The 26,857-nt window shown below is 32.3% G+C and overlaps 1 protein-coding gene and 1 long non-coding RNA gene across 3 annotated transcripts in view; one reads left to right on the top strand and one right to left on the bottom strand.

Moving 5' to 3' along the window:
- The first annotated feature begins 8,183 nt into the window (after nucleotides 1–8,183).
- Nucleotides 8,184–26,857, top strand: part of LOC127543853 (uncharacterized) — a 55,148-nt gene continuing 36,474 nt past the window's right edge. Inside the window, exons 1-3 of one of the 2 annotated variants that reach the window (XR_007949322.1) lie at nucleotides 8,184–10,066; nucleotides 15,379–15,455; nucleotides 20,585–20,635. This is a non-coding gene — a long non-coding RNA (uncharacterized LOC127543853). Of the gene's footprint in view, nucleotides 10,067–15,378; nucleotides 15,456–20,584; nucleotides 20,676–26,857 lie in introns of those variants that run through there. The other variant, XR_007949321.1, reaches the window with a different exon arrangement.
- PLAG1 (PLAG1 zinc finger) lies at nucleotides 12,606–20,594 on the bottom strand. Its single transcript, XM_051970169.1, has 3 exons — nucleotides 19,102–20,594; nucleotides 16,211–16,569; nucleotides 12,606–15,665 (listed from the first exon to the last, which is right to left on the bottom strand). Exons 2-3 carry the CDS (start codon nucleotides 16,450–16,452, stop codon nucleotides 14,402–14,404), a joined length of 1,506 nt encoding a protein of 501 aa, XP_051826129.1. The 5' UTR covers nucleotides 16,453–16,569; nucleotides 19,102–20,594; the 3' UTR covers nucleotides 12,606–14,401.

Here is a 26,857-nt window from a genome sequence, read left to right as displayed (position 1 = left end):
ACTTAGGGGTTCATATAGCCTTTATCTCTGAGGAAGACAAAAGTCCTTTTTAGAAAAAGGCATTTCCTGGGATTCTAATTTCATCTGAATAAAACTTAAGTTTCTTGCATACCTTCACCTTTTCTGTGATCATCCTGCACACTAGATAAGACTGACATCTTAGTCTTCAGTCTTTCCCTTTTATCTCTCTTGACTAACTCTTTCACAGTTCACCAGGATGGAAAGACCACTTTCTTCTATTCTTTCACACCCCAGATGTGGAGGAATACACACACACACATTTTCTTTTCTTTCCTTTAGCTTCTTCTTCCTTCCTGAACAGCCCCATCAGCATAATCTCGCTTCTCCAGTTTGTTTTTAATTTATAAGGGAAAATAGATTTTAGTGTTATCAATTTGGTTTTTCTCAGTTTCTTTCTCAGTTTTAAAAAAATTCTTAAATTTCTGGACCATTAAATTTATCTGCTCCAGATTAGCTACTTAATTTCAAAATATAATTTTTAAGAAATCTTGTCTTGCCCTCAAATCATGTGAAACAATTCATTGCTTAGTCTTTTGCTAATTATACTTATCTTTCTTGTTTTTGTTATTTTAAATGGACATCCAAATGACCAACTCAATCTTAGAATCTTTGAGGAACAATTAATTCAAAGGCTTCCTTTTGATGAAAATCCTTTTCTTTTTCCTCATCTATTTTATAAGATATAATTCTCAGTGCCCCCTAAATAGATTTGCTTTATGAAATATAAAATTTTCATCTCTTCTTGAATGTAAATTCTTTAAAGCTATAGTCCATTTCATTTTTTTCTTTGTATTTCCAATGCCTAATGTACAACTGGATACGATAGGTATTAAATGAATGCTTGTTCATTCTCAATGATGAATCAGTCTTGGGCTATTCAAATTATTTGTTGAAGGCTGAAGAACTTCCTTTTAGCTCCCTGTAATATCTGTTATTACATTTAAATTCCACAATTTAACAAATGCATTTGTTGGTCATAGTAACTAGGAATTTCTCTGTTGTCAATTTGTGGATTCTCTCAATCTTTGCTCTGCTGATAATACATGGGAACAATTTTCTTGTGTTATTTTTTGCTATTCAGACTGTTCAATTACTATTTTTTTTCTTTTAGGGAGACCTAAAACTTTCAAATTAACTCTTCATAGCCTTTCTAATGTCTAAGCACATTTTAAAAATGCTTTTCTCTTTTGTGTTGTGAATTTTTCTTTATATTTGTATTTTCTAGTTCCGCAGCAAACAATCACCCTTCCCCTCATTTCAGAGCCTCTATTGTTTGGTAAAGATTTCTAATTGTGTATCCTAAATTGCTTATCCTAGGTTGTTTTTTGATAATTCTGAATTCTGCTCACATTTTTCCTTTATTTCCTTTGATAATTTTTTGCTTTCTTAATAATTGTTTTTAGTTCATCATTTTTGGGGGGAGATGGGGTGGGTGAAGATCAAGTAGAATAATTTTGATTTCTTTTTTTGGAGTAGTTGGGTTGTCTTCTGTCTTCAGCCTAAAGATCTTCTTTATTTCTTCTTCTTCTATCACTGTATAAAATTTACTCAATGACTTGTGTCTCTAGTTTTATTTCCAACATTTCTCTGGTAGACTCACTGTCATCTGCTCACTCTCTTCTCATTAGGAATCTAATATGTCTGACCCCCTTTGTCTGGAATAGGCATAGGCAATTACCTTGTAGTGAGGTACATAGCTGCTTGCTACATGGAAATTCCACAGGTAGAGGATCTTCCATAAGAAAGGAAGACCCTCAAATATCCAGTTGTTTTTCCTTTCCATGATGGTGCTGGATTAATTTAAAGCTCTCTGCCATAAGAGATCAGGCTGGGTCATACCTTAAGGGAGGGGAAATAAAAATCATTATAACCAATGCTTGAAATGGAAACCTGCTTTGTAGGTCAGTGAGAAGTGAGGAAGTTTTAAGACGTTCTTTATTTAACTTAATCTTTTTCTTTTTCCCTCCCCCTCCCCCCATAAGACTGCCACAAAAAGGCACTATCTTTTCTTATTCTTTATTTTAATCATTGTGTACCTATCACATTTGCTATTCTTTGGAAGGATCATGATTTGTGAACTTAGCTCATTGTATCATCTTATTGATCACATGTATGACAATGAAATTTTTGCAGGCCCTTATTTGATATATTTCATCCCTAGCTAAGAGACTATGATTCTTACTTTTGAAATTATGGTCCAGAGATCCAGTCCTGTACTTTGATATCAGAACCAGATGTTCCCTGCCCATATCCACTCTCTTCTGAAGAACCTATTTTCATTTGGCAATAAAAAAAAAAAACTATCAAATTTATGTTTCCATGGTAAAGTTTCATAACCTTTTTGGCATTATGATCCCTTTCGGAATCTGGGAGCCTATGGATTCCTTCTCAGGTTTTCAAATGTACAAACTAAAAGACTAGGATTACAAAGAAAAACAATTAGACTGAAATAGTTATCTATACATTTACCCAGACACATGAAGACACAAGTTCATGGATCTCAGATCAAGTACTCCTTGCCCAAAGCCTTCCATTTTTTGCCCACAACTACATAATCCCTAAGCAATATTTTCTAGGCTCTTCTTTGTTCCTCGCCTAATTGCACTACTCTGAACTGGTCATATTCCAGAAACTTCATAAGAAACCTCATTGTCCTATGAGATCCTGTTACTCATACTTGTTATGAATATGTTATGTTGTTACTCATACCTCATCAGTATCTTCTATGCTTCTGATTGGAGGGCAGGGCAAAGAACTTCTCCCAAATCCTCTATTTAGAAAGGACTTCCAGGCCAGCAAGCTCTTAATTTTCCAGCCAGGTATTCCCCTCCTTTCACTAGTTCCTTTTGTGTGTTGTCTTCACTACTTACCAATAAGATTGTGAGCTTCTTGAGGGCAGGAACTATCTTTTTCATATTTGTATCCTCAATAACTAGTACACAGTGGATGCTTAACGACTGTTTATTGATCAACAGACTTCTGGATGTAGTATTTCTTTTTATGTGAATTACTGGAAGTAGGTATAGGTGGTCAGGTCTGAGAAGCCTTAGGAAGCTCTTCATTATTTCTCTAGGGACATATAATGGGAAAATAATGTACTTCCCAACTGCTCACTGAAGTTTAATATATAGATAAACTGATAGCCCCTGACCTGACTCTTAGGAGTGGTATTGTACCTTTTCTTTTTGTATAATGTGTAGATCATCATCATTTCTTGAAGAAGCTGCTTTCTCATTAATAGATTTAGCTTTCTTTTCTTTATTACATACTTCCAGCTTCCTGATAAGAAGAATCTTCAGATTTTTTTTTCTGCTTAAAATGCACTTTCCATTCCTTCAAAGAAAATTTTATTCTTTCTGATAAGCTAGAGCATAGAATCACTAACTCAGGTATTTCATTTTTTTGTTTAGAGAGACCAATCTTTTTTTTTTTTTTTTTTTTTTTTTTTTTTTAACATTTATTTTTTTTTATTTTTTATTTTTTATTTTTTTTTAAGTTATGTGCAAAGTATTTTCTTTTTTTTTTTTTTTTTTTATTTAATAATTACATTATATTTACACTCATTTCTGTTCCGATTTTTTTTTTTCCCCTCCCTCCCTCCACCCCCTCCCCTAGATGGCAAGCAGTCCTTTATATGTTGGATATGTTGCAGTATATCCTAGATACAATATATGTTTGCAGAACCGAACAGTTAGAGAGACCAATCTTTAATCTGTTGCACTGACAGAAACACCACAGTACGCTCTCATCAAGTTATTGAATTTTCTTGCCCCTTCATATTTGCTGAGTATATATCTATTGCTTACTATTAACTCATATGGTTTTCTGATATGTCAAAATATCTCTTAGCTGTGTTGGTATCTTTTTTATAGATTACTTTAAAATTAATCTTTTTTTTTCAATTAAGCCTTCTCTCCTCCCCTCCCATTTTTAACTTTCCTCTTCACCACTCTACCTCACTCCTACAACCCAACTGGGAAAAAAAAAAGTTTTTTTAACACGGCCAAGAAAACAAATTTCCACATTGGTTATATCCATAAATGCTTCACTCTGCATTGCTGGGACTCTGGAATCATGATTGGTCATTGTACAGTGAAAGAGTCAAGTCTTTCAAAACTGTTCACATTGTTCAAATATTATTCTAGAATAATTGTTTTAATTGTGCTCACTTCACAGTATATCAATTCATACAAGTCTTCCCAGATTGCTCTGAAGTCAACCATTTAATCTTTTATATGTTAGTATCTTTTGAGGAGGAAAAATAGAAAATGTGTGTGTAATAGTTTTTCCACCTTTATGTTTATTTTGGCAATCTCTAGGGCTACTTGCTTAGATCTATTTATCTGCAAGGCTCTATAAGCTACTACTATTTTCTTTCTTTTTCACTGTCATTACTAAGTAACAGGAATTGTTTAATTGCCTCTTGCCTTAGCACTGTTCCATTACTTGTTAGGTTTGAACCTCTTGGAACCCTTATGAACATCAGAGCTTTTAGTAGCAAACACAGCTATTATTCATTCTTGAAATGAGGTTTCCTGAATTATAAATGAGAAGAGAAAACTTTTGAAGATTACTATATTTTTAAAACTATTTCTTCTTCCTAGTATTGTAACTGTTTTCAGAAAAGGATAGGGAAATGGTATTGATCTACTTTTTAATATTAAAGATCTACTGCAACAAAAGAAATCATCCTTAGGAAATGAAAAAGGGAAAACCACTTACCCCTGCCTCCTATTAGCAATAAAAGATGAAGAAATTCAGGATGCATCTTCAGGAAATAAAAATGAAATTAGCTGCCTCAGAGTTTTTGTCATCCATTGTCATAGTAGGATACGCAGCATAATTGTCCCAAGTTGCCATATTGAATCTCCTGAATTGCAGATGTTAATCAGCACAATTCCATTGATTCTTCAGATAGATCTATGGGATTTCATTGTGACTATCATTTTTGAAGAAAATAGTTATTTGTTGTAAGTATATGATCACTATGCAGAAAGAGTAGGTTAAATGAACATTTTTAAGCAAGACTTCACAGTTACCATTTTATCAAATACACTGATTATATAGAACAGATAACTACTAAATATTAATTTTATCATTTGTACACCTATTGTCTATAAACATCTGGAACTTTCAAAATGTATTTTTTACTCCACTTCTTCCAGAATACAACTGAAAAAAATATTGTGATTAAACAAACAAAAAAAAAGTTAGGAAAATATCTCAAGTCTTCACCTCATTTCAAGACCATATTTGAGGTCAGAGTCTAAAGTTATTAATGAAATTTGGCAACTTTATTTTATCATCTCTCGTTTTTCCAAGACTGATAAAGTAACAAGATACTTAGTTAAAGATTTTTAGTTTCAAAAGTTCAGGAAGACATTAAATAAAAAACAGCTAGAACTCAATAGATGATATTTATATCTGTTCTGCCTTGGGCATCACTCCACTAACGGTAGAATATGCACAGATATGACCCTCCACGGTCAACAAATGATGAGTGGAATTATGATGCTGCAGAGATCTCAGCAACAAGCAAGAAGACACAATGAATAACACAAATGAGTAGGAAAACAGAAAATCAAGAGAAAAGACAAAATACAACTACATTGGAAAGAAGAAAAGAGTTTTATGACATAAAATAACTAGAGAGAAAAGATCTAGTAGATATATCATAATTATGGCATCATGTTTGAAAAACAATCAATAATCAATTTCTTTTGTCTTGTTTTGGGAAGTTTTAGATGAGTAGCTTAACATTACATCTGTTTCAATGGGGATTAAATTTACTTTGGTTGCCAATAAAATAAAATTTCAAGACATCAGTAGTATAGAAAACAAACCTTTCTATTTGAGATTCTTTCAGAAACCTTAAACAATAAAGTTCAAAGTGTAGGAATGCATAAAATGATTTTTTGGGGGGCAAGAATTGGACTTCAAGTAGACACAATGCTTGTATCCAGGGTGGGTATAGTAGAAGTACTGGATTTGGTGCAGGGGATATGTGGCTTCAAATTCCAGCTTTACATCTTAAAATTTCTGTGATTACAACCATATGACCACAAATTTTGAGCTGGAAGAGACATTAGAGGTCACCTAGTCTAACCCTGATATTATAGGTGAGGAAATTGAGACCCAAAGGGTGAAATGAACTGCCCAGTGTTACATGAGTAGGAAGTTAGAAAAAGGATTCTATGATTTTACATTAGTCACCATTAAGATTCTTAACATAATGGGGGAAAATGAAAATGAAAGATATTTTTTCTCAATAAAGGTCAATTCCTAGAAATATACACCTAGGTTTGAGTTTCTTTCAATAAGGCAATAAATGAGCTGGAAATGGACATAATATATAAAACAATTTATAGTAATCATTGTAGGGGTCACTTCACAAGAAAGGCTAAGAGCCAAAGACTGTTCAAAATTTTGGGGCACTAAGTTGAGGTGTCATTTTTATTGATTCTAAAATAAAACTACACATATATCTTACAAGTTAAGATATTTGGAAAAAAACTTGATTTATGAGTTATATTACCAAGAAGTAGCATATAGTCACTAGAACTTTCAAATAATCACTGCAAAATCCAACAAAACCCCAAAACCTTAAATTAAAAACAAAAATGTTCAGAAGTAATTCTAAAGGGCTTAAAACATGAAAACAGGCAGAAGACAGCATAAATAATAATATCTCAATAAATCTTTACTTGGAGTGGGGTGCCTTAGGTAGGTTACTAACCTACCAATACAGAGAAGGGAAGATATAAAAGGCCTTCTAGTACATCTTGAATGCCTTATTATTTCTTTCAATAAGTTTTTAATAGCAATTTGCCAGTCAGAATCTCCAATTCTGAAGACAAATGATAAAAAGATCCTTCTTCAGTCCCTTGCCCTAGATGTTTTTCCCTCAAATGCCTCATAATAAGACATTCTTCTTCTTCTATAATCACCCATTTATCATTCCCATCCTTTTTCTCAGGAAAGATAATGAAGCTTCTAGTGACTGCCATTACCACTACATCTTTGTTATCACACTACTTCCATTTTTACCAGTATTGTACTATTCCCGGGGAAAGCAGGTATTAGTCATTATTAGGTCATTCTCATAGGAAATCTTTATGGGAGCATTGACCGAGGAGTCCTAAGACTTGTGGTTGTAGATCTGTCCTTGATACTTATTGGCTGAATTCTTGGTCGTTTTATTTCATGTCACTAAAAGCTGCTTCCTCATTATAAAAATTCTTGCCCTTTCCATCTCAAAGAGATAGTGAAACAAAAATAAGGCAATGTTCATGAAAATACTTTGAAAAATGCAACGAACAGAAGCATGTTTTTATTATTCAAAGGCCTGCAAAAGTCCATGGAATCATGATCTAGAGATGGAAGTTTTCTCAGAGACCACCTAGGCCATTCCTTTTTCCCCTATTTTATAAAGGAAAACTGGGACCTATGAACATAGAGGGACATGACCAAGGTTATGCAAGTAGAATGTGTGGCAGGATTTGAAACCAGATTCTTTTGACTTCAGAGCTGGTGCTCATTCCCTTATATTATCTCAGTTCTCAACAAAATCTTTGATTCATTAGCTGTGGATTCTAGATCCATAGAACTTTATTTGTCATCAGATGAACCTTTCCTTCAAATTGTCTAGGTCTTCACTCTCACTTTACAGAGCAAAGAGGACGTAGAGAAATTGGAATGTAAACAAATCAAAAGGAAGGTAGTGGGGAACTTCCAATACACAGAAATTAGAATACTTCCAAAATAAGAGGTAAAATAGATACATCCTCTATTAAGGAGAGTACACAGGAAATCAGAATAATCTGTTCTTCCAATTATGACTGTAGAGATGTTAATAAAGATAAACTAGAATGTGGTTATTTTCTAAAAAGCCTCACTTTTCAAAAGTGATTAATTGAAATTAAAAAAAAATTCAAATCCAGACAAAGTTCCCCTTTTAAGATAGTCAAATTTGTTTTCTTAGCAATTTAAAACTTTTTTCCCTACTGAAAGTAGACATCTTTAAAAAAAGTAGATAAATGGAAAAACAGGACTTCACATCCTATTTAAAGAGATGAAAAAAAAAATATCCAATGATACAAGAATGAAAAAAAAATCCTGAAATTAGTTACTAATTTTCCCAAATAAAATGTAAGAGGGTAAGGGGTTTTTAAAAGTCCACATTGGTCCAAATGAAATATTAAGGTTTTTCTGGAAAATATCCAAAGGAAAAGGTTAAAGTATAATTTATAATATACATAATTGGTAAATGTAATCTCAATATAAATTGCCTAAAAATATTTGTTTCAAATGAGTAAGAAATACTATCAATTTTGTGCTTTAAAGTTCAGCCTCAATGGGGGTGGAGGGTGTCTCAAAATTAATTAACACAATGTTTTTACAAGGCTGCACAGTTTTATCAACTACCTTTTCTTCACAATAAACCTGAAGGTAGAGAAGGTAGGTAGCGGTGCCTAGCCTATAGTCACTTGATCAATAAATTTAAGAGCAAAGTTTTAAACCTAAATTTTCTAACCCCCAAGTCTTGTACTTCTTTTTATATATCCACACTACTTCTGCATATATATAAGCTTAATTTTACTTATATTTTGCAGTTTTCCTTTTAAAAATATAAATTATAAATGAAAAGTAAACTAGGTATCCCACTCCACTCACAAAATATATCCTGGTACTAAATATTAAAATATTAAATATTAGAATCTTATTCCCAAATAAGTGAAAAAAAATTATCCAATTTGACAGGGCAAATGAATACCAAATATCTGTTTCATGACATCAAGGCAAACCATGATCTATTAAGATTTCAGGCAGAAGTTCTACGTTAACTAAAACCATTCTGTATTTTTATTCATATATTTTGTGGTGTTCACATATTTTTTTTTTGTTTTTGTACAGCAAACATAACACTGTAGGCCATGAGAAGCTGCAGCACTATTGTTTAATAGCAGCAAGTTATATTTTATATCAGGATATCTGAATAATAAATAGTCTGTTTCTTTGGATGTGAATGTTTAAAATGAAGTACTGCTGCAGCTTCATAATGTGATTGCTATTTCACAGAGCTTATACACAAAAATATATATGCAATCTTTGTCTATATTTTATACAAATACAACAGTAGTTTGTGAATACATTTTAAGTACATATACATGATAAGCAATTTGATTTCCCATATCACAGGATAGCAAATTTTAAATGCAAGAGACATATACAAATTCAGTCTGGAATGCAGGGTTTTGTTTTTGTTTTCTATTTTGACTCAAAACTTTATCATTAGAATATTTTAGCGTTCAAGTCCAAACACTTTTTAAAACTACCTCAATACAATATCAGCAATTCAACTCATGTTCAGGTACGATATCATCCATTTCCTAATGGTTTCCCAGTTTCTTTTAAATTCAAAGGGCTTCTAGCAACATACAGTATGTTCTTCACTCCACACTATATATATAAAAAAGCCCATTATTCATTTTAACTATCAGTCATCTTATGAACAAAAGTTGGGCTTGTTCTGGAAGGTTTGCATGTCCAAGATTTTCCTTTTGCAAGTGCATATGAATACATTGTGGTGTTGTAAAAGTTCGTTAATGACAAATTAAGTCACAGTATAAAAATATATCATACACCTATAGGTCAAATATAGTCCTTTTTCTATGGGTAAAAATATATCTGAATGAGACAGGAAAGTTTGTAGCACCATGAGGAGTTGTTTCCCAAGTTACATTAGCAGCATGATCCAAAAGAATAATATTGCAGGAGTGTTTCTGAGAAGATAAACATTCATTCTGGTTCAACTGTACCACTGAAGCTTATACTGCAAAGTGTTTATATATGATTAGCAATAGTTTTGTGTCATTTCTAGGGCTAGATAACTGTTATCAAAAGACACTGCCTTCCAACCACAGAGCACTGACAACCTTATTACATAAGGGCCTTAAGAATGATTTACATACATCTTTAACTATGTTGGTTTTATTCTGTCTTGCTGTATATGGGTTGAGGATCTTCAGGATAAACCTACATAATGGTATGTAAGTCTATATAGGTAAATAAAATCAACAGATTCTCTGTGGAGTAGGATGTGTAGAGAGATGGCTGCTGAAATAGAGTATGAGAAAAAAAGACAAAGTTAATATAGGCATCTACTTATCATAGATTTATAATAAGCTATCATAGCTAATTATGAATAATATAATTGTTTAAAAGATCTCCTCCAAAGTCACTATATCATATGGTTTTCAGTAGGCTAGGAAAAAACGTTAATGGCCTGGGGTATGGGTGTGTATATGTTTTAATGTACCCGGGGAAGACAGTGTGTTTTGAAACATGTAAATCTAGTTTTAATAATTGTAAAACCTCATGAAAAAACACACTGGATTCTGTGCAATATAGCAAATTGATAAGAAAACACTGTAAAATGTACCTGTTTAAAATTAAATCTACCATTTTTTGTACACAAAGCAATATATGAAAGGCCTACATATATGTAATCTAATGGCACTTGAAACAAATAATAAAAGATTTTATAATAAAAAAGCATAACCTATAAGACAATTTCTTAAAAGGTTTAGATTTTCTTTTTGAAAGTGCTATATCTTGTAATATGTGTAACATAGAGGTTGACCAAGCTTTATTTTTTAAAATATTGGCCTATAATACAAGTATTGCTCACTAGACAAATGATCCTGAAAATATGTACTCTTTAACATTCATTATTAGCTTAAAATAAAGCACTCAGCTCTGGCTCATGTTTCAGTCAGTATATGGTTTTTAAAAACCGCTACTGTCCAAATTAACACAATATATCACTATATTCCACAATTTTACTAATAATAAAGCACAAGCAACAAGTAGACAAAAAATAGTTTTAAAAGAAACACTACTTAAAATTGAAGAGTTGCACAAAGAGTGGTGCACGATCAGCCAGGACATAAAAAATAATATGATTTTAAAATATGAACTTGGTATTAGGGCTTTAGAATGGAAATTTTAGTAGTGGCCAATAGATTAAAATAGATAATACTCATTAATACACTAATGGGTTAATATTGCTTACAGTATCAATCTGTGTTCATAAAGACATACTTCTGTGTTCAGTGACAAAAAGTGCAGTCACAAACAGAAGTTCTAACTGAATGAGGTTCAATATATTGTCTGAGGTCCAAACTTCCAAATGAAATATTTTTTATTAATTTCTATCACCACCTCCACCCCCCGTGTAAAAAAAAAAAAAAAAAAAAAAAAGACCAAGCTAAGGCACTACCAGAAATAATAAGAATAAAGATTCTGGTTAATGGAAGATGAAAACAGGATTGGTAAGAAGTTATTAATCAAGTCTAATTGCAACAAACACTAACAAATGACAATATCTTTTTTCCAAGAATCTAAGAGCCAACCCTGTGTTATATCCAGGTCAGAATACTGTGCAGTTCAAATAAACTAATATGTATTTTCATAGGTGCTCTTCTAAAACTGGTTAATGACTATTATACCCAATTTTAAACTAATTAGGATAGATTCTCTCTTATTTTGAAATTTAATTTCAAGTCTATGGAATTGCGATAGGCAAAAATGGTAAATACATGAAAATTAAGAGTATGCTAATTTAACAATGGTACCCAAATTGATGTTCTTCCATGTATCTGAATAGCAAGTTTTCAAAATATGGGGAGAATTAGGCTTAATATCAATATATTGCCATATCCCCTCCTCTAAAAAAGTCTATGGTCAATTAATTTTGGTATTCCCTTTACATTAGGGAAAAAATATACAGCCCACAAAGGCCAATGTCCCAATTCATTAATCCACTCCTACTGTTTAAAAACAAATGCTAGAATAAAGCAGTGATTCCACATTTGCTATTTAATTTATAGTTGCTATTTAAAAATATATATTTTCTATTTATTTGTGCTCTGTCACCATTTTTCTTTTTCCTTCTAAACATGGTGAGAAAAGCAATACTGAACACGAATCATTCAACTAAGTTTGAGATTAGCGATCTGTTTCATAGAAACTAAAGGAAGCAGGAAGCAGAGCTAAGCGTCCACTTTCAGAGCAAACAATCGCCTAAACCAAATGCTTAGCGACAGTTTGAGAATGTCAAAAAAGGTTTTTACTTATTAACATATCTCATCTTAATGCCTTTGGAACAAATAGTTTTTATAAAAAGTTATTTTTAGTAATAAAATTTAAATATAAGTATAAAAAACTACACCTGTATATTGCTCCCAGGATATACAAAAACAGGAGCAGGATAAAATAGCAGGAGTAATAACTCCTTAAATGGGATTTTGTTTTTGTGAAGTGCTATATATACAGTGAAACCCCCCTATTTACATTATTACAATTTACATTTCCTCACAATTTACACCTTCTGTCCTTGCCCCAACTTTTTAAATATGCTATATTGCTACTGTATTATATTCAGTAATTTGCACAAATTTCTCAGAAATTCTCAGGGAAATACCCTTTTCACTTGAGTGAAATCAATCTTGTAAAATTAGGGGTTCTAACATGTGCTATTCTGCTGAGTGCTTGGCACAATTTTTTTTTTCTTTTTCTTAAAAAAGAAATAGAAAGAGATAAAGAGCGAGAGCAAGAGTGAGAGATCTACAGTTCCTCTGACAATCCTATAAACCTTATAAGGCCACCTATAGAAATATGGTCTCCTGGGTTGACTTCCAGCTGACAATGAAGAAAGAACTTCAATATTTTGTACTTTGAGAAGGTACTTACTCAAAATAGATAAAGACCATCTAATTCAATTAAAATATATATTAAGCATCTATAAGGTGGCAAGGCACTTGACTTGGTGATTGCAAAATGTTTTAGAGTTTTAGATACTATATTAACTAGGATTTGGCTTGTTCAACTTTAATTTATCTTCTTGTCCCTTTTTCTATTTGTAGTAATCCCACCTTACTTCCCAAAGAAGTGTAAAAGTGGGGTTTTACTGTATATATATGTTTAGCCATTTAAAACTTTGTCTCAAAGATACTTGCTATGTACTTAGTTTTAAATTTTTTATAAAAATGGCAAAAAAAATTATCACTCTATAGAAAATATGCTTTTATTGGGGAGGAGGGTTAAAATTTTTTTGTTGGTTTTTTTTTTTTTCTGCTTTTGGCTCTTAAGATTGGGGAAGAATTAGAGTGTATTAAGTAAAAAATGGTGTAAGCAATATGCTTTTACTTTACTCCTAAGAGTCCTGTTTTAAATCTTGGCAACAGGGGAAATTGTCCCTAACCAAGTTCCCAGGATTAGCAGGTGTGATTAATATCTTATTGCTCAGGAGAATCACACCAAACAAGCCAAGATCCACTCTACTACAAACATATTCTGATATTTGCAAATCTACAATGGCTCTCTGATTGTTGGCTAATTGACAATCAACATAAAATTTCTGGCTGGATCTGACCCACGCTTTGGCTGTGAAAGGTGGAAAAGATTGATGAGGTCTATGGATTTGAACAGACTCTGAAGACTCCAAGATACCTTAACTTTAATACCACTAAGATGAAAGAGAGTAAGTTAAGAATTAAGTTGAAAGCTGAAAATGACAGAATAATTTGTGGTAATAATTTGTTATTGAATACTTTTTTCCCCAAGGTCAATCATAATGTTCTTCCTACCAGTGCCATGAAATAATATTATTTCATGTCAGAATGAAAATATTTATTGACTAGAAGAGTATTACTTCTTGAGAATACTGTTGCTTTGTGTTTAAGTGGCTGATTTAAAATATTTTTAATGTTTTAAAATAAAGACTACGTGTATTTTAGCCAGACAATAGCAAGTCTTCAAAACATACTGACCTGAAATTGTGATAGCAAATAAAAACATTTTTGCCACCAAAATTTGGATTCTTAATTTATAAGATACTTTTAAATTATGTATCAAATCAAAGCTACTTAACAATTTAGGAAGTCTCCAGGTCTCCCTCAAAATTTTGTTAATTACTGTACAGTTGTAATTTTTATTTTTTACTGAGCCAAACATTAATGGGTAGAGCCATTATTATTGGATAAAAATGAAAGGATTAATGTCTGAAAATTTTTAACAGGGGATATATTGAAGTTTAGCAGTAATGGCTTTCCTATCTCAATTCTTTTGTAAAGCATGTCAATTGGCAGTGAAAAGACAACGAAACACTTTGAGACTTAAGCAAAGTAAACATAATTGAACACAAACGGTTTCTGAGCTCATTAAAAAAGTTAGTTTCAATTTCTTACTGGCTTAATGAAACTGGTATGATACAAAGTAAGCAGAGATTTTATAATGTCTTAACGTAGGCACTACATTAAAAATGGTCACCTAAGGCATTTCTACAAATACATTTTTTAGTAAGACAGCTTTCTGTGTCCTATTGAAAAGCTTGATGAAAGCGTGGTAGGGTGGTGGTTGTGCTTAGGCTGCTGGTGAAGGCTGCTGACAGGGAGTGCAGAGAACCGAGGCCTATACTGTTTGCAGGATCTTGAGGATCCTGGGTCTGTGGTGGAAGCTGAGCCAAAGAAGAATGTGTCTCCTCTTGGGAATAGCTCAGTCCAAGATTCCCCACCGATACAGAAGGATTATAGGGTGGGCCATTGACAGGTATGAAATTGAACAACTGGGAAAAATCCAAAGATGATGTGTTTAGAGGTTCACTAATGGAAATGGAGCTTTTGGATAAGGCCAGTTCCCCAGATCCATCATCTAGGGGTCCTACTTGAGGCTCTAAGCCTAGTTTAGATGAAGATGCTTGGGAATCCTGGGATGAGGAAGGCATACCACTTTGTAACTCCATTAAGTAACTCTCAATTTCCCCTTTTAATGGTTGTTCTTTTTCAGGCATAGAAATTGCATATGAGGTAGAACTGAGTGGATATTTCAAAGATAGATGGTGGGAAGGGTGAACAGATTCCATATCAATTGGGCATGTCATTCCCAAAGGTAATGATGTGGTGACCATTTGATGTGCTGGTCCAGAACTCTGCATGGATTGAATTTGTGTATTATAAAGGTTTAACTGCAAAGTGTTTGTAAATGGCTTTGATGTTAGTTCACTGGAAGGTAAAGACATCACTGGAAGCAGCTCGTCTTTTATAGGCACAGAAACATTGCAGGTAAAGGGATCTAGAAGGTCCATGGGTTCTGTTTTGACCTTCAAAAGTTCTTGATTGTGACTTTTTTTCATATGACGAGTTAAATGATCTTTCCGTCCAAATCTTTGTGCACAGTATTGACAAAGGAAGTCCTTTCTTCCAGTGTGCACAACCATATGTCTACGGACGTCCTTGCGGGTATAGAAACGGCGATCACAGTGTTCACACTGGTGCTTTTTTTCTTTTACCCCACCAGAAGATTTGCCTGCATGAGTTTTGAGGTGCTCCAAAAGTACCCCTGTGCTTTCAAAAGTCTGCAAACATACCTTACAGGTAAGGTCACCACTTGTTGCAGCATGCAAGGCCAAGTGACGTTTAAACCCAAGCTTGGTATTGTAGTTCTTGCCACATTCTTCACACTTAAACGCCTCTTTGTTGGGGTTGTGTGTATGTAGGTGATTCTTTAGATGATCTTTTCGGTGAAACATTTTCTCACAATAATTACACTTGTGGGTTTTCTCAGGAGAATGAGTAGCCATATGCCTTTAAACATAGATATATTCTGTAAGTAATTATTTTGATCAAAAATTACATGTGCTCACTTTTAAAAAGGAAGCTAAAATCCTATACTAAAGTTTCTTCCCAACAGAACCTTTTTTTTTTAGCTTACAATATGATACTATAAGGATAACTAAGTTAAAGCAATATTTGAGCCATTTAAATAGTTGTTTTAGTTTTTGCTGGCTTTTAGTCAGCATAACAAGGGCAAATAGGTAAGACTGAACATACTCACGTAAATGTCCATAACCAAAAATTCTCAGTCCATACACTTTTCTTGTAGCAATTCCTTGTACAAAAGGAAATTCTATTCTTATTAAGCTTTTTATTAAAAAAAAAAAAACCCAAAGACATTAACATATAAAGTAATGCAATTTGGAATTCTAAAAACAATCCAAAATCTAATTTACTTAACATTTCCTCTCTGCAAATCAGCTGAAGAATGTGTACACAAATAAATACTTTTACAAGGGCCTAAAATGGCCAACATAATAGAAAATATAATCTGAAAGATAAAGAGAGTTTAATACCTTAGTAATTTGTACTTAGAAACAAAGGCCTTGGTGCAGTCTTGTTGCGTGCACTTGTAGGGCCTCTCTCCTGTGTGAGAGTATGAATGAACCTTTAATTTCTCAACACTGTTAAAGGCCTTGTCACACAGTTGGCAAGGAAAGTTTTTTCTTGGTTTGGTTTCACCACGCTTACGTTTCCCTGAAGGGACTTTCTGGGTATCTCTTACTTCTGACAAATCACCAGGAATGACAGTGGCCATCGCAGCCTAAACCAGGCCTTCTTGTTGGACACTTGGGAACTGCCCAACTCCACTAAATGATTTAGCTTTAGATGGCTTCTCAAGTTTCATGTGGTCGTAAAAGAAAGCAAAAGGGGACTGGAAAAAAAAATAAGAAACAACTAGTTTGTAACTAAACTTAATTTATTTTTTAAAAAAGTTTACTTGCTATGTGATGCTTCTGAATTAAAAAAAACCCATACAACTGGATTCAGCTGGTCTAATGTAATATCTGTAGATTTCTTCATATTTGTTAAAATTATATATAAATGCATTGCTCAGGATGAACAGTTCCACATATACCCTGAAACTCCAACTTTACATTTTGGGACATTATAGTATTTCAGGGAAATCATAGGAGATATCCACACAAAATTTATTTGAAGAGCTGTATTATGTCAGCTTCATTTTTTTTTTTTAGTCAAGGGATAAGGAGTACATATATTTGACTAAAAATAAATATTTCAGTAAAAAGTTTCATGCCTGAATTTTCCTCCATGCTACTAAGTTCTATTTCAAAACTACCATAAAATAAAAAAAAAAAATAAGTAAGGCTAGATGAAAACTCTAATGTGTCATTTGGCAAACTGGAAGAGGCTATTTACTTAATGGACACAAGGCCTGAAAGAGTTAATGTACTCCCCCGAAACGAACAATTTACTCCTCTTACCAGTATTATCACACCCAATAGGCTTTCTGAGTTCAAGACTGGAAATGTCTTATCTTCGTAACAAGTCTGCATCTTGAAATGGTAAAATCTTGTGAAATTTAAATTAGGTCAGGATCATGGCTCCTTGTCATTATTTTGGAAGGATCAAAGACCTTGCTTGGGACACAATGTCTGCGCAAGAGCACCTAAAAAACAGTAAAACTGAACTACTCACTATATGAGGTGATTCAAAGCTGGCAAAAATGTCTGTGGGTCAGAGTAACTGAAAAGATAACCTATACTGGGAAGATGTATATAATGCATTGTAAAGTATGTGGTTTAAAAAAAAACACCAATAACAATAAGAAGGATCTTTTATTAAAAGAGCTTCATACACATTAATCTTAAAGAAATTCTTAAATGGAAGACAGAAAATGCTATACAGCTTGGAAAAACTAATACTGAAAAGTAAATGGCTTGCCAATATCAAGTACTTAGTAAACATGTAATTATGAATTGCTGTCTTGCAGTATCCAAAAAACAATGTTTCTTCAATTCACTAGAGTATACACAGAAATAACTTGGCATCTCTATTAAAAAGGCCAATTTCTGAAGTAAAAACTGAACACAGCTGACGGAAGGCATTGCTGCCTATTTTGGATTCAATTTGCTTTTTTTTCCCAAGGTTTTTAAACATAGAAAAAAATTCCTTATAACACTGTTGTTGTGGGATAAAAATTCTTGCTTACAAACTATCTATTGGAATTAGCTGTAGCTTAAAAAAACAGGACAACTACTCTAATGCCCTCATTTTATGGTTAAGGAAACTGAGGCCTGGTCTGTAGTCATGTTTTCTTAGAACACAGATAAATCCAGAGAACATAAGAGCTCTGAGCACTAACAATGAATTCATAGTGAGTGGCCTGGTCTTATAACACTTTAGGATTTAGATTGTAACAATACATATAAAAAGGTAGGATACCAAGCAATTCATTTAAGTGTATCACATAGATGTATAACAAAAATTTTAATTAAATAATCAATTAGTATCCAGGTAACTGAGACAGCAGTTTCTAGCATCTTTCCTTGAGTAGCATCTTTCCTTGAGTATGCTATTCACACCAACAATTATTGACAAGCTACATTTCTCTTATTTTCTCAAAATTTTTTACCTAATGATCTTCAAAAATTCATTTTCTTTAATATTCCATATTCCAGTAAGAGTTTCTGTGTATCCCTCAGAAATTTCTAAATTAATAACTTTAATTAGCTGTACCAGCTAGTTATGCCTTTGTAGAATGTTGCAAAATATTTCTGCTAAGTTAGAATAATATTCTGATTATTTCCTATCAATAACATAATACTTTTGTGTACCTATAAAATAAATGGCACTAATTTTTTTCTATGTAAAATACAACAACTCATAATACATGCAATTTCTATAAGTTGCTAAGTCAAAGGTTTTTAGAAATTGGCTATATTTGTCATATTATGTGACCTAACCATAAGAATATAATTCTAATTTGAACTAATTAGAATGAATTTTATGTCAGTGAAATGTACTGAAAAAAATCAAAGGTATAATTGTGAAAATATGTACAAGTATATACTTGACACTTTTAGACAATGGTTCATCTTCTGTTTTTAAGTATTACTCCTTAAAAGAGTCAGTTATTTTATTCCTGGATGTACATACTGAGCAATGAAAAATGATTTCAATACTGATGCTCAAATATTACAGTTTTCTAAGACCAGCTGAAAATATTTGATAATAATGCCTATCTGTAAGTTAACAGAATACCAAAATTGAAAGCATAATTTTTTTTGCTGCTTTCATAACTGCAGGATAAACACTATGTTCAATATCTAAAAATAACTGCATATATTAAACAGTAAATACATATGTTAAACTGATTACACATTAAGCTATATCTTAGATACATACATACAAAAGAATTACAATGGTTTTGCTCAATGCACACCTGATGATAGCTGGTAAAATCCTCAGATACTGATCTTAACCAGTCCCACTGACTCTTCTTGGAGGAGAGCAGAATCCAGTACTTCCCATTTTGGCTGATCTATAAAATAAAAAAAAAGAATGGACTATACAGTAATGGAACCAGTATTTTTATGAAAAAAAGGTAAAAGATAAGAAAAATGTGATTTAGTAATAAGCACATGCTTAGATTTCATATCTACTTGATTATTCATGCACTAATATCAAGTGTAAATACTTTTAATTCTAAGTGAATTTATGACAAAGTAAGAAAAGAAAAAGAGAAGTCATTTTGATAAATGTTAATTCATAAGGCTTGTTAAATAAAATTTCCTATTCTCAAATATTTGTTTTGTTTTAAAAGGTTAAATCTAGTCCACTTGGCTATTAAAAATACTATTAAGAAATATTTTAAAAATTAAATTGAAAGACAATTTGTAACCTGAGAATATTAATCTTGCCTAGATTTAAAATAATTATTACTATTTCCAAATATTTAATATTTTAAAATAATTAATTCTCTAAAGGGAGAGGAATCGGAGCTTTGATTTCACTAGTATGGGGAGCTACTCAGATGAGAATATTCCTTGACTAATGAGGATCACTTTCTATATAGTTAATAATCTTTGAGTTGCCCAAACCCTTCAAAATTTACAAAATGACATATACGCAATTATGTTTCAGAGGCAAATAAGTCTTGAACTCTGGTCTACCTGGTTCTGAAGCCAGGTCTCCATCTATTATACCACACTGTTCTTAATCAATATTCTAAAGAATCAACAACAAAAAATGATATAGAAAAAAACTTAAAATTTCTTCAGAAAAAAATTTCAGAAATGATTATGCAATGGATTAATGTCTAGAAACCTAGGGTCTAAGAGCACCAACCTGAAACCTAACAGAAATTTAGCGGAATTCCACTTTAAAATACTGTTCTATTGGTTGAGGAGATATAAACAGTAGATAACAAATGGAACTGGAGCTCAATAATTATCTACGTGACACTGGACAAAACATGACATCTCTTTATTCATCTGTTTCTATTTCTATAAAATGACAATCTCTCTAATTCCCTCTAGTTCTCAATATACTGAGTGTATAAAAGCAATGAACTGAAAGTGAGGTAATTCAAACTAAATCCAACTGTGACAATGTCAATTCTCTCAGCAATAGTTTTGTCATATCCAATACCTTCCTCTCTGTTTTTCAGAATGGTGTTTATAATTAAAGATGGGTAGGAACAATAATGTGTTCCTTGGATTTATTATTTCATTAAATTAAATGTTGATTAAATGAGAAGACAAACCATGATTTAAATTTTTATAGAGCATGGTTGAAAAGTAATCTTATAGTAGCCCCCAAACAACCTATTAATGCAATACATATTTCAATAAACTAAAAAAAAATGCTTAAAGAAAAATGTAAAAAATCGTTGTTTATGTTAGTAAAATCTATTTATATGATAGGAATAGAAAAACACTGAGAAAAGACCGATGCAGCACATGGCACAGGCATGGGTAAGTAAGCAGTGAATGTTTGAGACATTATTCGGAGACCAATATAGGAAAATAAAACATAAAGTCAATATAAATTAAATGATAATAACTATAAAATAAGAACCTATTAATGATGAAGAACAAAAATCTTTTAGTAAAACTGCTAAACAAACCAAAATATCTTTCCCGTTCAAATTTTTCACACAATTCCTAATTCTAAAATCTATAAGCCAATATTATTTAACCAAAAAGATATTACTAAAGCATTGTATAATAGGCACTACTAAAAGCACATTAGAAAAAAGAAGTGGATATATCATACTTCAAATGGAAGATTCAGCCTGATTAAAAAAAAAAAAAAAACTTTAAAAAAGTTAAAGAAATAAGTCTGCATTCTTTTGCAAAGCAAAGAACATGCATAAATAAGGTACCAGATTATTGCAAATCAAACTTTTAGGATGATAAAATTCAACCTTGCAAATACTTACTTGCCCAGGACAAATAGTGAATTTTTAGCAGACGAATAAGTACATAAAACAAATGTTGTTTATTATGTAACTTATAGAGCTTCAGTGAAGAGGTTAGAGAAACAGAAAATTTTATGGGCCAGTAAACTTGGTGAATTTATTTGCAAGGCTAAAATAGTTGCCAAGTTCCTTTTTCTCTCCATTTGAGTTGACAGGTAGCATCAACAAAGAATTTAGGCTACTCAAATCTTCCTTTAAACAAAAGAGTATCAAGAACATATTAGCATACTTAGAATTTTAAGTCTCTATATAACAATTGATAATAATCTAGGTAGATTATGAAATCTGAAATCAAAGTCAATGATAATGAAGTCAATTCAATTCAATGTAAGGAACATCTATTAAATTTTGATTATAGTTTCAGTAAGAGAAAAAAAAAAAGAAATGAAACAGTCTTTGTCCTGAAGAAGCTTATATTCTACTGGGGCAGAGGGAGGAGAGAGGGGGGGAGATATATCATGTATACAAGTAAATAAATACAAAAGGATAAAGAAAATAAACAAAAGGGAATGGCTTCAAAAGGATCAATTCCACTGCTAATAATTGAGTGGATCAGGAAAAGCTTGTGTAGAAGTAACACTTCAGCTGTGAGACTGTATCCCTCCCCAATTTATAACTTCGTCAACTGCTAGAGATATTTAAAGTACGTAAAATTATTCATACTAAATATATATTAGGTATTTTCTATTGGCAAAGCACTTTAGAAATTGAAGTACTACATAAATGTGAGCTATTAATTGACTGTTATCTAGCATAGAGAATAGGCTCTTGAGGAACTCTTTGGTCAAAGTTGAAGTCAGTCAAGAAATGTTTATTATATGCTTACTCTGTGTCAAGTATTGTGCTGAATGCTGGAGATGTAGATAAAGGCAAGAACACTATCTATCCTTGTTTTTGAGGAGGTTACATTCACCACTTTCTTGGCAAATTGGTCTTGAGAGTTGTCTGGGAACATTGAGAAGTTAACAAACTTGTCCAGCAGGATGACAGCAAAGAGCTTGCATATGAACCCAGGTCTTGGCAGCTCAGGGTTCCATTCTCTTTATTCCACCATGCTGCCTTTCAAACTATGTCTCAAACCTTGCAAAATTTTTAAAAGTTCTTTATAACTTTTATTGTTAAAGTCAGGAGAATACAATTCTGCTAAAAAGTTTATATTCTAAACAGTAATGAACAGAAAAAAAAATCATGTAAAAATTATGACATTCACTCTAAACATTAAAGTCTATTTAGAATTACTGCCTTGTAGTGTTATCTAATTAAATAGTAAACTACAGGAAAAAAGAAACTAGTTGGACCTAATTACTTCTTTATTCTGATATGATAAATACGAAAAGTATGAACTATGTTTATATATAATAAATTACAATTTTAAGGTGGAATTTGTGCGAATTTTGTAGAATTTCTACATGGAAATCCCATTCAGAAAACTGGACCATTGTTGCTGCTCAGTCATTTTCAGTTGTGGCCAATTTTTCTCGACTCCATTTGAGGTTTTCTTTTTTAAGATAATGGAGAGGTTTGCCATTTTCTTCTCTAGTTCATTTTACAGAAGAGAAACTGAGGTAAACAGGGTTAAGTGACTTGCCCTGAGTCACCAGCTAGTAAGTATTTGAAGCTAGATTTTAACTCAGGAAGATGAATCTTAAGACTCTAGGCCCAGCACTCTTATCTATTGTGCACTCTTATCAATTTTCTTTCATTTACCAAAGTCCACTGTTTTTTAAAACTGATGGGAGATTCTTTGTCTTATTTGAAGGGGGAAAAAGGAAAAAAAAAAGGTAAACTATTGCAAGAGTAAAAGTAAAAAAATGTGCCAAAACATTTCAAATTACTATTATGAAGAGTCCACACTTTAGAATATGCTTTCTAATATTTGCAGGCACCAAAATACAGGCTTAATTCCACTGTGAAATTAATAATGGAAATTAATCATATGCAATTATAAAAATTGGGGGAAATATCGATATACACACAATATACAGAATCTTCAAATTAGATTTTTTAAAAACTATATTCTGAACAATAATTTAGACAATAAGATAGTTAATGTATTCTCATACAGGATTGACTAACAAATATTCTTCTTACATCACAAAGAATATATGGTATTATTCAGTTATTTTTTTAAATTTCTCAGTTCTAAGTTCAATAATTGATTTTAAAATTCCAATGAGACTTACCTGTATTCATAGTTCTTTAAAAGTTTAACAAATAAAATGCACTTTTCTAATACAGTGCTATTGTCAACTCAGTTTGTCTCATAATCATGTCAATCATAAAAAAAAACTTAATGAAAATATTTAAGAAAAAACCATTCATTTGAAACATTTATAACTGCATATAACAATATAACATCTTCCCTACACTTAAGTAATGTCATGTAAGTAAGATGGATTGGAAGAGAAAACTTACCAGGCTTGTAGTACACTTCAATTTGCATGTTTATTAACAGGCAGCACAGAGATTTGAGGACTATGGAAGAAACTACTCAGCTTGTGGATACAACAGATTATGGTAAAGCCAGATAGAGCACACTAACAAGTTTTTTGGCTTTTTTTCTTTATGAAATGTGTTTTGCAACATCCCTCAAAAGAATTTTTTCCCCATTTTAGTAGAAATCTAATTTGGATTACCAGCTCATTTCCTAATTGTGAGTAATGGGTAAAAACTATTAAGACAATCAACTCTGATACAGAAGTTTTAAAGTTTAAGAATTCTTCCCCATATTCTGTCTCTCCATACTAAGGTCAGGTCCATAGTGGGGAACCCTATTGCCTCTTAACCATGTGACACTGAATTTTAAGTTCTGAGTTTTTAAAATGCTTACCTGTTAAAAGTTTGGTTTAAAAAATATATGTAGAATACAAATAAAATATTGTTCAGTGTAAATTTTTCTCTCTTTTTTCCCTAACCCTATAAAATTACTAAGTAGGACTGGGAAAAAGAAAGTTATATTTATCTAAAAATTATAAGTCTAAAAAAAGCATCCAACCATAACCAACTTGTATTAAATTATCTATATTGGAATAGTTCATACTACAGTGTTCGTTTACATTTAGAAGTCGGAATTAATAAAATCCTATAGAAACAATGTGATTCACTGAATGTGGTACTGAAGGGAAAGTTTAGGAGGTCAAGATACTTTTATTTTTTTTGGTTTGGTTTTTTGTTTTGTTTTGTTTCATCAGTGATTTATTAGTTGACTATATAAAAGATGTAATCGTTCTGAACCTTACCGGACTCTAAAAACTTATGGCTTTTTTTTTTAATTTTGTAAATATACTATTGTTTATTTCAATGCTATCACTTTATTGATCTTGTTACAATGCAATTCAAAACTATGAATACTTGACTTATAAAAAATGTTTTCTTGGTTGTATCAGTCTTTGCTTACTCATATGAATCACTTGCCATAGTAGAAGAAAAGCACTCATTCTTTTTTACTTTAGGTATAACATTCTTTTTATTCTGGAGCTATGGTTTTTTTCATCATAGTACAAAATTCCAGATGTGAAAATTCCTTTGCCAAGGAAGAATAGGAACTCATCTGCAATGATGTCTTAGAGATTATGTGAGAAAGGCCTTCTTGATTATATTCTCTCATTATGCTATGCTGCTTTGCCATGTACAACACAGCAATTAGAAAAGGTATCAGGGGAAGCACAGACTGATTAGTCATAGAAATAGTAACATTTAGCACAAATATTTTTCTTTGAAAGAAAAATGTGTTTTTTTGGTAAATAAATCATGAATTCCAACTATTTAAAAAATTGGATAACAGGTGACATGGCAAAGAATTATGCAGTATTTTGCACATGGTAATGAATACTAGTTAACTTGGGAACATTTTGAATTTATCTTGAGCAATAATCAGAACATTTCACAAAAAAAGAATTAACAATCTTCTAGAAATTCATTATAATTGGATTTACTCTATTTGGGTCCTTCTACTCAATATTTTCTGTTGGATATTTAACAAATACTAATGGTAAGGCAATATGGTATGTTGGACCAAGCACTCACTTTAGTCAAAGACTGGATTCAACGCCTACTTTTTAGATGGGCTGCAGATTCCTCATGTGTAAAATTAGATAGCCTCTGAAGTCTCTACAAGCTCTATGATTTTATGATCTTATAAGATATGTTGGCTAAGCTGTATTTTAATTGCATTCCTCTTCCCCTATTTGTTTTAATTAGGGTCTAAATAAAAAAAAAGTCAATATTTCCATCTCTTTTAGCTTTAAATCAGGATATAATTGTCCTATATTATTTTTAGAATAGGAACAAAGAATCTCATACAGTTGGGGACACACAAATCCAAAATCACAATTCTGATTGAACTCCTTGGTGGTCCAGTGGTCACGATTTGGCACTTTTGCTGGGCTGAAGTTCAATTACTAACCAAGGAATACGTTTTGCTTGTTATCATAGGGGTAGAAATGGTAAATATTCCTGTCTGTATCTAAGAGAAGGAGACTGCAAGCTTTTAGGATGAATTTGGATTTAAGGAAGACCTGAGAATTTTTTTTTTCATCCTGAATTCTTCTTGAGGATCCAGCTTCAATATTTTCCACATTTTATTTTTATCATCTAATTCACTCATGATAGTGGAACTAGATCATCCCTTGCCATTGCCACTTCCAAGCTCTCACTCTCCCACCATTGCTAAGTAACCACTTCTCTGAAATTCATTCAAAGATGATTTATCATCTAATCAAGATTCTGGGGACTATTATTTATCACCTAACTAATTAGCTAAGTGTCTAAAATTTTCTTCACTGAATTCAGTTCCTGCTTCAGTCTGTCTCCTCCTAAACTTCTGACCTCATACTAAGGGATTTTATTATACATAATGATAATCTCTCAAATGCTCTAACCTCCTAATACCTCATTTCCTCAGACCTCCCTCTGTTTCTCTTCAGCTCTAACCAGAGGCAATCATACCTCTCATCTTGCTATCCCCCATTCCATGTTTCTGCTCACTCCAGTCCAGTACTTGGACATTTTCTGACAGAGAGTAAATGCTTAATACTTTGCTGTTGTTGCTGTTTGGTCATTTCAGTTATGTCCAACTCTTCATGACTCCATTGGGCTTTCTTGGCAAACATACCGGAGTGGTTGGCCATTTTCTTGGCTAGCTCATTTTACAGAATGAGGAACTAAGGTAAATGGGTTTAAGTGACTTGGCCAGGGTCACATGGCTATTAAGTGTCCAAGGCTAGTTTAAACTCAAAAAGATGAATCTTTCTAATAATTACTGCCTTAATATTTATTTTTATATTCTCCGCAGCTGCCAAACTGATCTTCCTAAAGCATGCTTATCATTTCCCCCATTCATAAACCTTGAAAATCAAATATACCACTCTCTGGTTTTTAAAGTCCATCATAATCAAGCCTCTTGCACCTTGCCAGTCTTCTTACAGCTTATTCCCCCTTTCTATACTCTCCCATCCATGATTCTGGCCTCCTTTCAGTTTCTTGAACAGGACACTCTTGATCATTTTCAAGGATTGTCCCTCATGCTTGGAACTTCCTCTCTCCTTGTTTACTTCCTGGCTTTTCTAATTTCCTTAAGTCTCAGCTAACTTCTCATCTTCTTCAAAAAGATTTTCCCAGTCCTCCTTAATGTTAGTATCTTCCCTCTGAAATTATCTCCAAATTATCTTAAATCTTTTTTGTTTGCACATAGTTATTTGCATTGTCTTTTCTAATT

Source organism: Antechinus flavipes, chromosome 1 (genome assembly GCF_016432865.1).
Source record: "Antechinus flavipes isolate AdamAnt ecotype Samford, QLD, Australia chromosome 1, AdamAnt_v2, whole genome shotgun sequence".
NCBI classification, from domain to species: Eukaryota; Metazoa; Chordata; class Mammalia; order Dasyuromorphia; family Dasyuridae; genus Antechinus; species Antechinus flavipes.
The sequence above is the reverse complement of the archived record's forward strand: the minus strand, read 5'-3'. Positions and strand labels throughout refer to the sequence as shown.

Bases quoted from the DNA above. Each gene is read 5' to 3' on its own strand.
- PLAG1 (XM_051970169.1), bottom strand. From the start codon at position 16,452: ATGGCCACTGTCATTCCTGGTGATTTGTCAGAAGTAAGAGATACCCAG. The intron at 15,666-16,210 runs GTATTAAACTCT...CTATGTTTAAAG, and splicing joins TCTAAGTACAAATTACTAAG to GCATATGGCTACTCATTCTC.